This window comes from Bufo bufo, chromosome 6 (genome assembly GCF_905171765.1).
Source record: "Bufo bufo chromosome 6, aBufBuf1.1, whole genome shotgun sequence".
NCBI lineage: Eukaryota > Metazoa > Chordata > Amphibia > Anura > Bufonidae > Bufo > Bufo bufo.
This window is the reverse complement of record NC_053394.1, coordinates 346702312-346718235: the sequence shown is the minus strand read 5'-3', so window position 1 is coordinate 346718235 and position 15924 is coordinate 346702312. Positions and strand designations below refer to the sequence as shown.

At 38.4% G+C, this 15924-nt stretch overlaps 1 protein-coding gene across 1 annotated transcript in view; it reads right to left on the bottom strand.

Annotated features, from left to right (window-relative positions):
- Positions 1-14467, bottom strand: part of LOC121004762 (protein-glutamine gamma-glutamyltransferase E-like) — a 31667-nt gene extending 17200 nt beyond the window's left edge. The window contains exons 1-5 of the mRNA XM_040437107.1: positions 14367-14467; positions 6100-6240; positions 4788-5030; positions 3188-3306; positions 1907-2035 (exon numbers count right to left, since the gene is read on the bottom strand). Coding sequence (XP_040293041.1) covers positions 1907-2035; positions 3188-3306; positions 4788-5030; positions 6100-6240; positions 14367-14373 — 639 coding nt within the window. The 5' untranslated portion in view covers positions 14374-14467. The remainder of the gene's footprint in view (positions 1-1906; positions 2036-3187; positions 3307-4787; positions 5031-6099; positions 6241-14366) is intronic.
- Between the last annotated feature and the right edge of the window lie 1457 nt (positions 14468-15924).

The following is a 15924-nucleotide window of genomic DNA, read 5'->3' as shown; positions in this document are numbered from 1 at the left end:
GTGAGGGGATATTCTCCTGTTATCTTCTGTAAAAAATAATGTTTGGGCCTAAAGCACAATTTTCTTGTAATAAAAAAATGAAATTTTTTCATTTTCACAGCCAAGTATTAAAAATTCTATGGAACACCTGTTGAGTCAAGTGCTTGCTAAACCCCTTAAAATTCCTTGGGTGGTGTAGTTTACAAAATGTAGTCACTTTTTGGGGTTTTCACTGTGGGGTAACCTCAGGGTCTCTTCAAATGCAACATGGTGCCCAAAGACCATTCCAGCAAAATCTGCCCTGTCGTGTGCCCAAACAGCGGTATATGACCACATATGGTGTGTTTCTACAAACTGCAGGATCAAGGTAATAAATATTGAGTTTTGTTTTGTTGTTAACCCTTGATGTGTTCCAGGGAAAAAAGTGATTAAAATAGAAAATTATGCAAAAAAAAGTGACATTTTGAAATTTCACCTTTATTTTGCTTTACCGAAAGCAGGCATCCTCAAACTGCGGCCCTCCAGCTGTTGCGAAACTACAACTTCCAGCAAGCCCAAACAGCCTACAGGTATCAGCCTACAGCAGGGCATTGTGGGAGTTGTAGTTTTACAACAGCTGGAGGGCCGCAGTTTGAGGATGCCTGACCTAAAGGGTTAACAACATTTCTAAAACCAGTTTGAGGGGTGTCGTTTCTAAAATAGGGTCATTTATGGGTTGGTTCTATTATGTAAGCCCCACTAAGTGACTTCAGAACTGAACTTGTCCTTAAAAAAGTTGACTTTGGAAAGTTCACTTAAAAATTTAAAAAATTGCTTCTAAAATTCTAAACCTTCTAACATCCTAAAAAAAGAAAATTACATTACTAAAATGATGCAAACATAAAGTAGACATATGGGGAATGTTAATTAATAATTATTTTATGAGTCATCACTATCTGTCTTAAAAGCAGAGATTAAAATTCAGAAAACAGTGATTTTTTAAAAATTTTTGTTAACTTTTGGATTTTACTTATAAATAAAGGTAAAACATATTGACTGAAATTTACCATTAACATGAAGTACAATGTGTCACAAAAAAACAATCTCTCAATGACTTGAATAACTAAAAGTGTTCCAAAGTTATTACCACATAAAGTGATACATGTCAGATTTTCAAAATTAGGCCTGGTCAGGAAGGGGGTAAATGGCCCCGTCTGAAAGTGGTTAAAGCTGATGTGGTGCACCATATTTATGGTTATATGAACTATAGAATTTAGAGAAGATGAAGTGGTAGAATGCACCTAGCCTATTCTGGGAAAAAAGGGCAGATATCCAATTCATACAGATTAAAGTTACAGCACATATTAACTTGACTTTCAATAGCCTTTGTTCTGTTAAATGTTAATGTATTTATTGACCATTTGGGAGAACCTTTTAGACTTTTCACTTGCACACATTAATTTTACTACAACTGGAAATTATATATTTTTTTTATAATACCCATAAACCCCATCATAGCAAAAAAAAAAATATGATTGTCTACATGCCAACAAAAATTTACCATACCAGTCACAGTGTATGAGTTAGTTTAATGTGGTCAATTACAACAGGCTATGGCTACAAATGTTAGGAAATTGCCTCTAATTCTGTCAGGCAAGTAAAGGATATTCATATCACTATGGGAGCTCCATCATCTTTGGCCTGACCCCCAGAATCAGCTATGACCTCAGAAAACAATATAGTATAGCATATTGTAGACAGATGATTGAAGTCATAGTATGGGTGTACGTGATAATGCGATACCAGTTTTCTGTTACATTGTAAGAAGATTCCATTTTATCCTTGGAAAAAATTGCCATCTAGATGTGGAATTCATCACTGTGGTTCTGCTGCTGATCTGTGGGCACTATGTTAATCATTACTTGTGTAAGTGATGACCTTTACTTACCATTGCGCTGACAACCCTGCCCACATAGATAGGACTGTGCCTCTGGGAGTGGTCACCTCCAGAATCTTTCTGACAATTTAGGCTTCTGTCCAGGATGTTCAAGCAGATGTTAAGAATATTGTCTTCGAACTAGAAAAGGAGTAGATGTAAATTATTACAAATAATGGTAATCATTACAGATTAGCAAAGTTCTCAAAACTTAGATTCTGCTGCTTTGCCTAATTTCACAAAGAAATTCACTTTGTGATGAATTACTTCGTTATGAAGCACATTTCTTTGTGAGTAGCGGGAGCAATGATGGGAAAAGGCGATTGCGTCGCCCCCCCATCATTTAACCCCTCGAATGCCACGATCAGTGAGATGATCATTAAGGGCTGTCAGGGGTTAATCTGTAAAAAAAAAAAAACATGAAAAATAATCACCTTATCCATTTGATCGCGAAGAGCCCGCTGTGGCCAACTTGCTTGAAAGATCCAGTGCGAAATCTCGTGCGTTGTGTGATGATGTCATCACGCTGGCCTGCGTGGTGACATCATACATCACCGCGCATGAGATTTCACTCGTGATCTTCAATCAAGATGGCTGCAAATGACTCTTCGCGTGCAAATTAATGAGTATGAATTTTTTTGGGTTTTACCGCCATTTTACAGAAAATTTAATAGTTACCACGAAGCGCGAGGAAATTAAACTTTGCGGCGAATTGAATTTTCACTGAAATTCGGATGAAAGTCCACTTCGTCAACTTCGATTCGCTCAACACTATTAATCATGTTAATCATGCTACTTGGATTTAATCAGTGGCTATTGCATCCCGAGCCCAAAATCTGGGGGCACTTACAGAGGAGAGCGGTGCTGTTAAGTGATTAGTGTATATTGATATATTTGCAACATTATTGGTGGTTAGGGAATGTATATTTTGTGGAAAATAGAAGTTTGTTCAGCACTCACATAAGATCCATCATACTTTATTTAGTCTTGAAACATGTAGAAAAGTTTTAAATCAATTTCTCTTATGCGTCTCTGGTGGACAACCACCCATAGTCATAGCTTAGTCATAGACTGTTATGACTAAGGTTGGGTGTCCACCAGAAACACAGATGATAGATCTTATCTGAGTGCTAAACAAACTTTGATTTTTTTATATCAACTTGGAGTCAGCCCTGTGTTCGTGTACCAACATAATGGATGGAGATGATTTAATTTGTATCATCAACGTACATTTTGTAAAAGGGTCTAGGAGCCATATCTCTATGTATATGTCATATTGGCTTGGTTACTTACCTGACCAAAGTTCCAACCCATGCCAGAAACATATTTGTCATTCCCCATGAATATGATACCATGATCGTTGAGAACATATTCTTTTCTCTCTTCTTCACTGGCCAAGTAAACTTCATCATCTGTAAAGAAAATTAGCAGATGTGAAAAAAAGGATCTACATAAGACCCCCTTCCATCATGTATTTTGGCCTATCACTGAGACCCCTGTAGTTTTTCAGCATAACTAAATTTACTGGTCTCCTACATCGAGTATTTGAGATTTAAAATGAATGTCATGGATGTGCATCCTGATCCAAAGCCCCATAGCAGTTGTGTGGTTTGCCTCCATGGAAGGTACGCCACTACTACTATTTGACATGCAGCTATCAACAATGAAGGGTCAGCAGCACTGGCAGGCTATTCTTTGCAAGAAAAGCCTTCTGCATAGCTTTGCTGCAAGTGTGAAGTTAGCCTTACAGTAGTGTCCGTAAATGGGATTACTGATAGAAAGTCCAATAGAATGTTTGCTCCATTATCCACAAGAATCGTTTATGTACATCCTATATGTGAGGCTACAGTCAGTCTAGCAAAGTGTGCTTGTCTTCTCAAAGCCGGAGAGGGGCGTAACTCTGCCAGAAATCTCTAGTGGCGTCTTATCTCCAGCAAGAGCAAATTGATTTGTCAGACTTTAACAAGCCTGACTCTACTTTTCAGCATTGGGAAAAATCTGTACACCCCATACACATTAGGCAATTGAATGGTATTGACAATGTGTTACCAAGATATTTTTTCTGCCAGCTAAAACCAAATAGCAACATATACCATACATATCCTTTTGTCCAATCTGTTTTTATTTTCTAGCTGAAGATTTTTTTTATTCTATTTCCTGAACATGATTACTGAGGCGGCCATCTTTCCTGACTAGTTGTTAACAGCATTTAGAGATCTGATTTACAGCAGTCACCATGGGCCATAGATACAATGGACAGGAGCTGACTCATTGACTTCTATGGGAGAGTTTTGTAGGCATGCTCTGTGACCTGTGCAAAGGTCAAGAGGGAGTAGATAAGCTGTGATATCACCTATTGGGAATGGTGGATCCTGTATTATCTCCATATAGAGGTGATATCTATCAAGCCAATTATTGAGAACAAGCATTTCTACAATCACTTTTCCCTGATAATCTGCCATTAGCCTGTGTAAAAGGACCCTACGTTTTTGGCAACCTGGTATGCTCCCTTCCAACAAACCTCCCTCGTCTTTCCCCCTAAGCCACCCCCTAAACTGCATTCCCTACTCAGAAGACCTAAGAGAGTTTTTGAAACACTTAAATGATGTTGTACAAAGCAAGTTTGCCCTTTTTTTTTGCACAAATTTTGACAAAATTCTGGCACATTTTAATTTGTTAATCTCCCCATTGTTGCTCACCAAGGTGTCCATTCACTTTTTGCTTTTCACTTAAGGTTTATTGATCTTTTAGCTTCCTCTGCAAAACAGTATCCTAACCTGACTCATCCAACAGAGAAACAGAATAGTACGACATTTTCTCAGTCAAACTGTTGTCCCATATATCCATGTATTCTGTTTACTGTGCTCAGGTCACTAAAGTGCTTTAATATTACCTAGACACCATGGGTTGAAAAGCAGAATAAATTTCCCAAGTGAGTATGTGGAAGTTTGTCCCATGGCGGATATCTGGACACTGAGTTCGTATCTTCCGATGATGGCGTTTGCTGGGCTGCACATGATAATACATAGAGAATTCCCAGGGCTTGACTCCAGAACGGCACTCCACATCCCACTGCTCCATGAGCTCGACAGGGCAAATTGTATATTCGTGTTGTGATATCCCGAGTTCTTTGGACCTTCACGACACCAAAACAGACACATAAATGTAATAAGGCATATATTACAACCATAATAGTAAAGTCTAGAAACAGAACACAGTGAGAAAATGATGGATGTGTCTCTGCTTCAAAATTCTCCCTAAAGCCAAGGGAATAAGGACAGGATGGGAGAAATTTCTGGGATGTTAATTTTTTCTTGTTCCTTTACTATGTTTAGTGTTCCCTTAAAGGGACTGTCATCTTTGAACAATTCTTTTTATTAGATCTCCCTCTCGTACCCTGAAAATAAGCTAATAAAACAGTTTCCTGCTGCTGAGATCCCCCAGCGATCAGCTGTTCAGGAAACTGTTGACAAGTGTTCACTGCCTCTGCAGCCCCACCACAGGAGAACAGAAGAATTACATAATACCGACTGAAATGATGAGCTGTCTGTGTAATATGCGGATGTGCCGGGTCGACCGGAGAGATAGAGAAGGATGCTCTTTGGAACTACACTCTAATTTGATTTTGGTTATGACGAAGGGACTAAAAATGTTTATTTTCAATAAGACATTTCCTTTAAACTTAAATTTTCCAGAATTTTATTGCTGGGCCAAGACTCCCCACTATTCATCTTTTAAGCCATGCAAAGTTGAACTAAGATTTAAGGGATTATCTCATTGCAAACACTTGTCCTCTATCCACACGATATGAAATAAGTGTCGGACTTTTGGGGTCCAACCTTTTGGGGCTCCCGCCGATCACCACAATGAGGGCCTTGTGGTCCCCCGTTTGGAGTAGAGGTAGCGCATTGTGCACTGCCTCCCCATTCAACTCTTTAGGACTGTTAGAGATAGTCAAGTACAATCTCTTGGCAGTCCCATAGAATTAAATGAAGTGACAGTACGCATGTGTGACCACCATTCCATTCAAATAGGGGCAACACAGGGCCCCCGTTTTCATGATCGGTAAGAGTTTAGACTCTTACCGACACTCATCCCCTATCCAGTGGATAGCGTTTTCTAATAGGACAACCTATTTCAAGCTTATTCCAGTATTGGATTAGGATACGGTAAGTGGATATTATGGCCTGGTAGATGATGATTACCTGTTTGTGCAGTGAACACTATACTTTGCCAGTCTGTCAGAGGTTTATTAAACTCCAGGGTTATTTTGCATGATTGTCCACGTCTCAGTATCAGCTCGGAGGTGTTAAACATGTCAGTGTGATGCGCTTTCTTGTTGGATTCTGCATGAAATAAAATGAAAACATGTCATTACAAGTAAAAAGATATAAGACTGACAATGCTTGAGCCATAGCACAGTCACATCGGGAGGAAGAGATCACTATTTAAATGGGTTATGCCATGATTGATGTAAAAAAATATGAAAATAGGACACCATATAGTACATGTCAATACCTTTCTAACAACGCTATAACCAGCCCTGTACCACACATGGATCCAGAGATCTCCCCATTCACTGCTACAATTGCTCTACTAAATTATCTTCAGCCTGGCAGCTCAGTGGACGTGTCCTTTCTGCTGTAGCTCTCTCCCTGTAACTGCCACAGCTTCTAACACAACATGTTTGTAGCATTTGAAGCTTTAAACTGACCACGCACCACCAGCTCAGTGAGATGGACAAAAAAATAAGGAAAAAGAACAAACAGCAGGTGGCGCTATACAGGTACATTTTATTGAATAGCTCACTGACTATACAATTTTTTTTTATTACGTACAATTTACTGGTGCTGGTTTGCAAAAATGTAGAAAATGCTTTGTGACACGACCCCTTTAAGTGTGTGATATTCATTTTTTATATTTTTTACTCCAAAAATGACTCCTTAAAGATATAATCTTATTGATGCTGCCAGCAGCTGTATACTGTTGTACAACACAATGGGGTCAGGTGTATATAGTAGCTGCACGGTGCTGTAACACATACAGTATATAGACACCGTGACAGCCAATAAATATAGCAGAAAAAAACATGAAATAACCTAATACAGATCTTTACTACCTGCAACACAATAGTAACAAGAGGTCAATGAGGCACCATATATTTAATGGGGGAGGGGGACAAAGTACTAATTGGGCTTTATGCATTTATATTAGTAGGAGGCAAGTGGGTGGTAGCCCACATGCAAGTTCGGGTCCCTTAGTTGCCTTGACCCCTCACAGCAGTACCATCTATACTGCCCTTATCGTGACCCTGACTGTAATGACTATTTACAGTGAAGAATATTATTAGACACCAAGGAGCTCTTTAAGGCATCACAGGGCCGTAGCTAGGCTTTCTTTCACTTGGGGAAAAGGTTCCATTTGCCGCCCTAGCCCTAAGTATTTACCAAGGCAAAGTGGCTACTTGCTGCCCCATGGCATTCAGCCCCACTACAGCTACGCCCCTGAGGAAGCAGGTCCAGGAACTCAAAGGTTATGTCTTACACTCTTAATAAATGATAATAGAGGTGCATAATACCAACCTAGACTGCAGGAGAACATATCTTGTAAGGGGAAGATGGATCGTCATGTTAATCAGTGGGCTCCTATAAAGTACCAGCCATAGTGTGCTCGCATTAAGTATAAGAAACAGTGTGGCCCCTATAATGTACCAGCGAAAACGTTCTCCCAATTAAATCCCAACTACAAAGTGCCCCCTTACATTGACACCGTCTACCACACAAAGAGACCTGACGTGTCACCTTAGTAGATTTATGAGAAGTAGATGCTCGGGATGACATACTTTATGATTTATATAATACAATAATAATGGGTTAGGCTAGAAATCTTGATGAAGAACTGGAGAAAAAACTATCTCAGAGACAGAGATGAAAGCGGTTCTGGAAGCTTGATCTTTACTTCAAATTCTAATGAATAGGAACAATAGCATTCATAAAATTCAGATGAAAAACTGTGCGCGTCACAATGCAACTTTGATGTAAAGCTGGAGCGTTCAATCATCCATGTGAAAACTTTCTCCTCACTTTGGTGTCTCCATGCTTGGCATGCAACAAGTCTTTGTATTGTTACCTCAGGTTCTTATAAAAATCCTCAGGTTGATGGATATGTAATACAGCTTTTCTATCTCTTTATACTTGTATTACTTTGCTTTCTAACCCTAAAAATAAAACGCCTAATTGCAGGTAGCACTGTGGTAGACATGATGTTTTCCTCAAAGCTTTTAATGGTCTTTCATCTTTGGAGGAAGATGACAGGTAGCATGTCTATGCATCTTACTAAACGTTAATGTAGATAATGACATAAATGAACCCTGTGCTTACGCTGCTGTATCATTACATAGGCGTTAGTTCACTTTGTGTTGCATGTGTGCGTGCCCAGTTCATGTCTCCACATGGCATATTATCATTAATGACCCAGCTGATATCACAGCAATAACATCCTGAAAAGGGAGAGAAGTCACATAGACTGGGTGACAATACTCGTGACAATGCCGTACGTCAATACTCATTACACATTTCACTTAATATCTAATGACATACTGCATCTATGATCCCAAATTTCCCATCCAGATGTTTTTCACCATTTACTTCTTGGTAGACACATTGGGGGTCATTTATGAAGCTGAAATACGCCTATATTAGGCGTTTTTTAGGCGCAGATTGCAACTTCTCCCCGCTCAGGCCAGGTCTAAAAAAGTGGGCGGGGAGGAAGACGGTCCGGCAGTTCTGTCTCATTTACTATATTCTACGCCTGTTTTAGGCACAGAAAAAGGTCTAAATGTAAGACAGCTAGGAAGCGATCCACCGCCAGCTATATTGGTTTATTAAGACCGGCATCTAAAACGTCAGTCTTAATAAATGTGCCCCATTATTCATGGTTTTAACAGGGCTGGATGCTTTGGAAATCCCTTTTTGGAAATGAACAGGCTTATATCACCTCGTCTATCCCCCGCTGCTGCCGTTCCGACAATACCCGGATCTCTGCTGCCCTCCACATTCTGCTGATGTCCCGACATGGCAGAAGGTACAGTAGCTGGGAATGGCTCAGCAATTACCCGCCTCAACCTCTGATTGATTGAGCGGCATTCCCAGCAATTAGGGATGGACTTGGTACTTTTTGTTGTACTGGAATATCCCTTTAAGTTTGGAGGGAACTCAGAAGCAAGTGTTCAATTCCCCTGCAGCGCCACCCCCGGGTAAATGAAGTATTACATGATATCAGTCTAAATAAATGGGCTGTCCTTGTAATGCACAGATGTATGGGTCCTTCAAAAATAGACTCTCTTAATAACCACTTTCCATACTGGCTAGTAGAGGGGGTCTTAAATGTAGGACCCCCTCTCTATTCTCTAATAGTATATTTTATATGAGGTTTTTTTTTTTTTTTTAAACCAAACACATTTTAAACTGCACATAGAGATTTATCAAACTAGTCTAAAGTAGAACTGGCTTAGTTGCTCATAGCAACCAGATTCCACCTTTTATTTTTCATAGCTCCTTTGGAAAATGAAAGGTGGAATCTGATTGGTTGCTATGGGCAACTAAGACAGTTCTACCTTACACCAGTTTGATAAATCTCCCCTATAGTTTTTATATAGCACAGCAGATAGATTTGCATAGGGCATAACTCAGGAATTTACAAATCTCATTTATCACACAATGTGCAGCAGTTCATAAACTGATGCATTGGAGCCATAAATTGCTCTCAGCATTGGCTCCTTAGGTGTTTACTGTTGCAGATACTATCATGTAACGTTGACACAAGGGCGTTTCAGAATTTCTAAAGCTTGGCAGTGACACTACTGTATATGGGCCACCAGTTAAAGGGGTATTTCAGTTAGAACAAGTTATCTCTATCTACTAATTAATAACTGTTACATTGGTGGGGAATGGGCTGCTGGGATAGTCACAGATCTTGATGGGGTTCCATGTCCTTTCATAAGTGGAGTAACAGGCCAAGCATGTGACCTCTCTCTCCATTCAAACTCTATGAGACTGTCAAAGATACCATAGCTGAATGCTGTACTTAGTTATGTCTGGCAGTCCCATAGGGATTAATGGAGAAGAAGTGGTCATGTTCAATCTGCCAGAGCACCGCAATGAGCTTCTTCCCTAAAGTGCTCCCAATATACAGTATATACTACCAACTAGTGCAGTCTGGGAAATATGATTCAGGGAAAACGCCCATATCTACAGCTTAATGAGAATGGGAAGATACAAAAACAGAAGTTTTAGTCTTTCACAGTGCAATCAATTTGATTTAAATTAAATTCAAATTTTATATCTATCAATTCAAGGAATAATCCAGACATCTAACTGGTAGGAAAAATGTTGGTTTGTAAGGTAAATACTGTAGTACATGGGTTGTCTGGCTGTCACACCCTTTCATCTTCATGAAATATGCACGCTGTTTATGTGAAGATCACCATTATAAATGAATAAATTATTTTCATGGAAATTAGAAGAATGCCAGTGGAAATTTAGGGGGAAATCAGAAATTCGAGAGCAAATTTTTATCTGTAAAGTAGAATCTGATGTGAATTGATATAGTTTGTTTCTAGTGGGAACAATGGTCACAGGAGTCACCAGTGTCCAAACCTCCAAAAAAATTGCATGGAAGATTGGTGGATGTAAATTGTATGCTACAGTATGTATTTCTATACACAAGCCCTCTTCTGTAGTAAGTCACCAGTGGAATAATAATGGTATAGATGAAGGAGCCCTCCAGGTGAACGACTATTGGTATAGTAATTATATGGATTGAGGAGCCTTCTAGGTGTATAACCAGTGGTATGGTAAGGATTGCTATAGTAGAGCCCTCCAGTTAGATGACCAGTGGTATAGTAATTGTATGAATGAAGGATCCCTCCAGGTAAATGACCAGTGGTATGATAATAGTATGGATGGAGGAGGCCTCCAGGTAGATTATCAGTGGTATGGTAATGGTATGGATGGAGAAGCCCTCCAGATAGATGATCAGTGGCATGTTAATAATACATATGTAGGAGCCCTCCGGGGAGATGACCTATGGTATAATAATGATACCTATGGAATAGCCCTCCAGGTAGATGACAAGTGGTATAGTAATGATACCTATGGAGAAGTCCTCTAGGTAGATGATCAGGGGTATTGTAATAGTATGGATGGAGGAGCCCACCAGGATGATCAGTGGTATGGTAATGGTACAGATGGAGGAGCCCTTCAGGGGCGATGACCAGTGGTATGGAATGTTACGGATGGAGGAGCCCTCCAGGTACATGACCAGTGGTATGGAATGGTATGAATGGAGGAGCCTTCTAGGTATATGACCTGTGGTATAGTAATAGTATGGATGGAGGAGCCCTCTAGGTAGATGACCAGTGTTATGGTAATGGTAGAGATGTAGGAGGACTCCAGGTAGATGACCTATAGTATGATAATAGTATGGATGAAGGAGCCCTCCAGGTAAATGACCTATGGTATGATTATATATGGATGCAGGAGCCCTCCAGGTTCGATGACCTGTGGTATGGATGAAGGCGCCCTGAGGTAAATGACCAGTGGTATGGTAATAGTATCGAAGGAGGAGGATTGTGTAGGAAGTTTAAGCTGAAGAAAAATTGTGTCACATAGTTGTCCTCTTTTCCCACCACATACTGTAGATTCCTGTCCCTTTATTGCATGATCTGTGTTGCCTCCCAGCATTTTTTATCTTATGGCCTATAATTATTTATTTATATTCTTACCAGTTTATTTTAACAGGTCTTTTTTATGACTGTCAGTAATAAAATCTATAATTAGATTGTGTGTGAGGTGGAATGTCATATCTAATCTACTAAGCAATGTCAATCATAGATTTAATCTGTTTCTGAATTTTGAAGTCTCCATATTAAGGGTAGTTCTATATATACATACACTCCCCCAAGGGAAGCGCGGCAAAACGTACGTCAGGGTTGGTTCTGTCCCCCCAGCTCTCGGTCTGTATGTCTCACCTATTTTACTGCTCATTGACCATTGTGTATGTTTTGCATGCCATTTGGCTCTTACCAGGGAGGTACTTTAGATCCCCCAGGGTTTAAGTGTGGTGACAGCTTGATATGTATGCTAATGTCATTGTATATTGGGGTATGTACCATAATACTAATAATTAGTGATAGACAGGACACTGATTTTGGTGGGTGAGTTAACTCATATTTTTATAGTAGGGATTTATATCCAACTATAGTAATGATATACTGATAAGTAGACATGGGGACCTAGAGATTGGGAGGTATCACTCTCTCAGCACCTATCTGCATTGATTTTTTACTTATTTTTGATATTCCTGTGTTGTATGTCTTTGAATGAGACACAATAAAGATGTTTTTGTATTACATGTGTGGTGTTTGTAATTTGGCTCTATAGATATGTTCCCACACATGACTTTTTGTTACATGGTGATCCTTGTTTTTTTTCTACATGTATATGAATACTATGTAGTACACAGCTCTGGAGATTGGCATCTCAATTAATGGTGTGACTGAACACACCCTTGCCTTCATTTTAAGTCAATGAATGGAAGTCAAAGAGAAACCTAAAAGCACAATCAATTTTTGGGTTCTGCAATGTATTTCAATGCAGAGATAGCAATACATTGTCATCTCTCAATCGCAATGAGTTCTGTTCGTCTTTGAGGGACCTACAGTAGCTACTAAATCCGACCTGGGATCTCACTGGGCATGGTAGAAACTACAAAATACTGAATTATCCTAGGCCAGTGTATATTAAATTAATGTCACCTTCAAAACAATATGTTGTTTTTTGAAGAATTAATGATAAAATATAAAATATTCATATCTCCAAAAACAAGCAGCAAACATTGGCTACTTCATCACTCATGAACTGTAGCTGTGACCAACAAAAAATGTATACTGAAATAGAATATTACAACTTTCTCCTCATCTGCACTGATTCTATGAAGTGCTGCACTCAGCCACTTCCTAATCCATCTGACTCCTTTTACTCTTTCATTGCTCATCTATATAACTTTTACAATCATCCCTTTCTTCTTTGAGCAGTACGCATAAGAACTATGACAATGCTTTTTTCTTGAAATATGAAGAAGTTTCTCCATACGGTTCCTTCATCCCCTCATTGACGTCTCTCTTTTCCAGCGACCACAATTGGTAACAACATTATAGAGGTTTTTTTTTCCTTTTTTTTTAGCTACTGAGCTCTTTAAGAGTACATAACCTATTTTTGTATTTGGGTAAAAAGGAATACCTACAAAAATTCTAATGAACATAAGGGAATACAAATAAACTCCAAGCAGATGTTGCTCCTGTTGGATTGAAATCATAACCCATATGCCTATTTTACTAATCCACTGTGTATATTTTCTTTCAATAAAAATGTTAAGCCTGACTAATCTAAAAAAATATGATACGATAGTTAAACATTCTTATAACATGCAGAAGTAAGGAAAATAACTATATCAGTTATGGCAAAATAATTTTTGGCCAGCTGTACAACTATATAAACAATCCTCTCACGCTGGACTATGAAGGCTACAAATTTACTAAACCCATAAACTTGTCAGAAATGATTCTCCTCTCATGCTGGACTATTGGACTATGTACTAACTAAGCCCATGAACTTATAGAGTTTTTCAGTTGTTTTGTCCCATTCTGTATATCATATTTTAAGTATATATCGTATAATATATATATATATATATATATATATATATATATATATAGTGTTCTACTCCATTTATTAGTAGTTTGTTTTATTAACCTCTTACAGTACTTCATAATATACATTACATCTAATTCCAATATATATACACAATAGATCTTGTAGCCATAGTCCTCAATCGTACCTACTGTCATGCATATGTCCATACAGCAATATCAATCAATGCATATTGTTCACGTGGATATATGAACGTGAACGTGTAAATGTACATGTGCCGCATCTCAAGATGCCGTCCACATATACTAGCTCTTAAGAACAGAATTTTGAGATAAAGTATTTTTTGGGCTGAGATAATTTGTTCATGTAAATGAAACATAACTGTAAAATGTTTGCCATTTCAAAATACAGCGTCCATCACATATTCCCTCATATAAGACACCACAAAATGTGTTAAATATAGATGAAAAATTACTAAAGATTAAACTAGTAACTAAAAACAGTATTTCTTATGGGATAATATATGCAAATAGGTAAAAAAATCTCATCTTGGCCTTACACCTGCACATCCTATAGTTGAGTAGAATATTTTCTTTTAGATAAGTAGTAGGATTTGGATGAGATTGTATACAACTTTATACTAGAATACTGGGATTGCAAAATGTATATATCTCTAGGTGATATTGTATTATAGTTGTATATTATATTACTATTTTAAATCTAATCTGAACAAAAAAAGTTATAAAAATCTATTGACTTACCATCCATGGTGATCTGATGTTCTGCCTGTGTGTTGTGAAGTGCAGGCTGTGCTCCAACAAACTAGCAGATAGATGTGAATCAGCCATTATTTGTATCTTCCCCTCTTCCCTCTCTATTAAAATTCCTGTGACTGAGTATTTTATGAGAGTGCTAATGTGACATGCCTTAATGCTTACATTGAAGGCTCTCTTCCTGGTTTGCTGCACACATGATGGCCGGAAGTGCCCAGATGAGATTCCAGCCAACCTGCCATCCTGCTGGCATGCATGCTACTATTTACCAATGAAAATGCCCTGGCACGTTACTTAGCAAATACTTAGCCTCTGACACAAGACCCATGTTTTAGTCTGAACTGTCCCTAAGTGTAAATCATATTTCAACAATGTTTTGGAATGGGATCAGAGTAATTATACAAACATGCCTGTCCTAGATTTTGCCCGTGCCTTAACTGATTTTTACAGCTGGTGACAAGCTGTTCAAGATATGCTTCGGTACATTACATCAAGCATGGGTGGTGGCTAAGAAAAGCATTAAAGTCCTTTTACTAAAGTTTATCTATTAGCACTGAAGGCTTGTCTTCGTGCATCACAACAATTTTTAGAAGGTATTACTTTACGAGAATTAATTCTGCCTGATAATTTATTTAGAGTTCACTAACAGAATAATTAAGATTTTTAACATATTTTCATATAAATAAATAACTAAATAAAGTTATTATATAAAGTTAGTAGTATTAGCTCTTAAAATGGCATTTATCATGTAGACCAGGGATGCCCAACCTGCGGCCCTCCAGCTGTTGCAAAACGACAACTCCCAGCAAGCCCTAATAGCTGTAGGCTGTTCAGGCATGCTGGTAATTGTAGTTTTGCAACAGCTGGAGGGCTGCAGGTTGGGCATCCCTGATGTAGACAAAGTTAAAGGAAATATGTCACCAAAAATTGGATCTGCCAGTTAATACCAGATAGTGACACATATCCTTTTTTTCTAATCTGTTTTTATTTTCTGATCACAGATGTATTCATTCTATTTTCTGAACATTATTATGGGGCGGCCAACTTGCTTGACAGATAAGCAGGTAACTACAGTAAAGTGATCTGTACAGAGAAAGAAGTGATGTATATTATTAAGCTTAGTGGACAGTGTGAAAAATGCAGTATTTTATGGTTCTTATTTACAGGTATTGAATGTCATCATCAAAAAAATTCTTAAAAACATAAAAACATGATTTAAACAAAAGATATTTTTCTGATGATACATTCCCTTTAGTACAAGGCACTTGCTAGTGTATAGCGATTGTCCATATTGCCTGCTTACCAGGCTTAATTGATTTTTCCACAGCAGTATACACTGCTTGTATCTAGGGGTAACGGCCACCCTATAATCCTGAACTAAACTGAGAGAAAGAAATACCAATAACAGCCGCACCTCCAAGAATCAATGATAATTTATTGAAGACACAAAATTTAAAACCATGGACAATTACAACCTAATCCCACTGGAGGGAGAAAATGATGAAAATGGGACAAACATCATCCAAGGATACCATGAGTAATATGG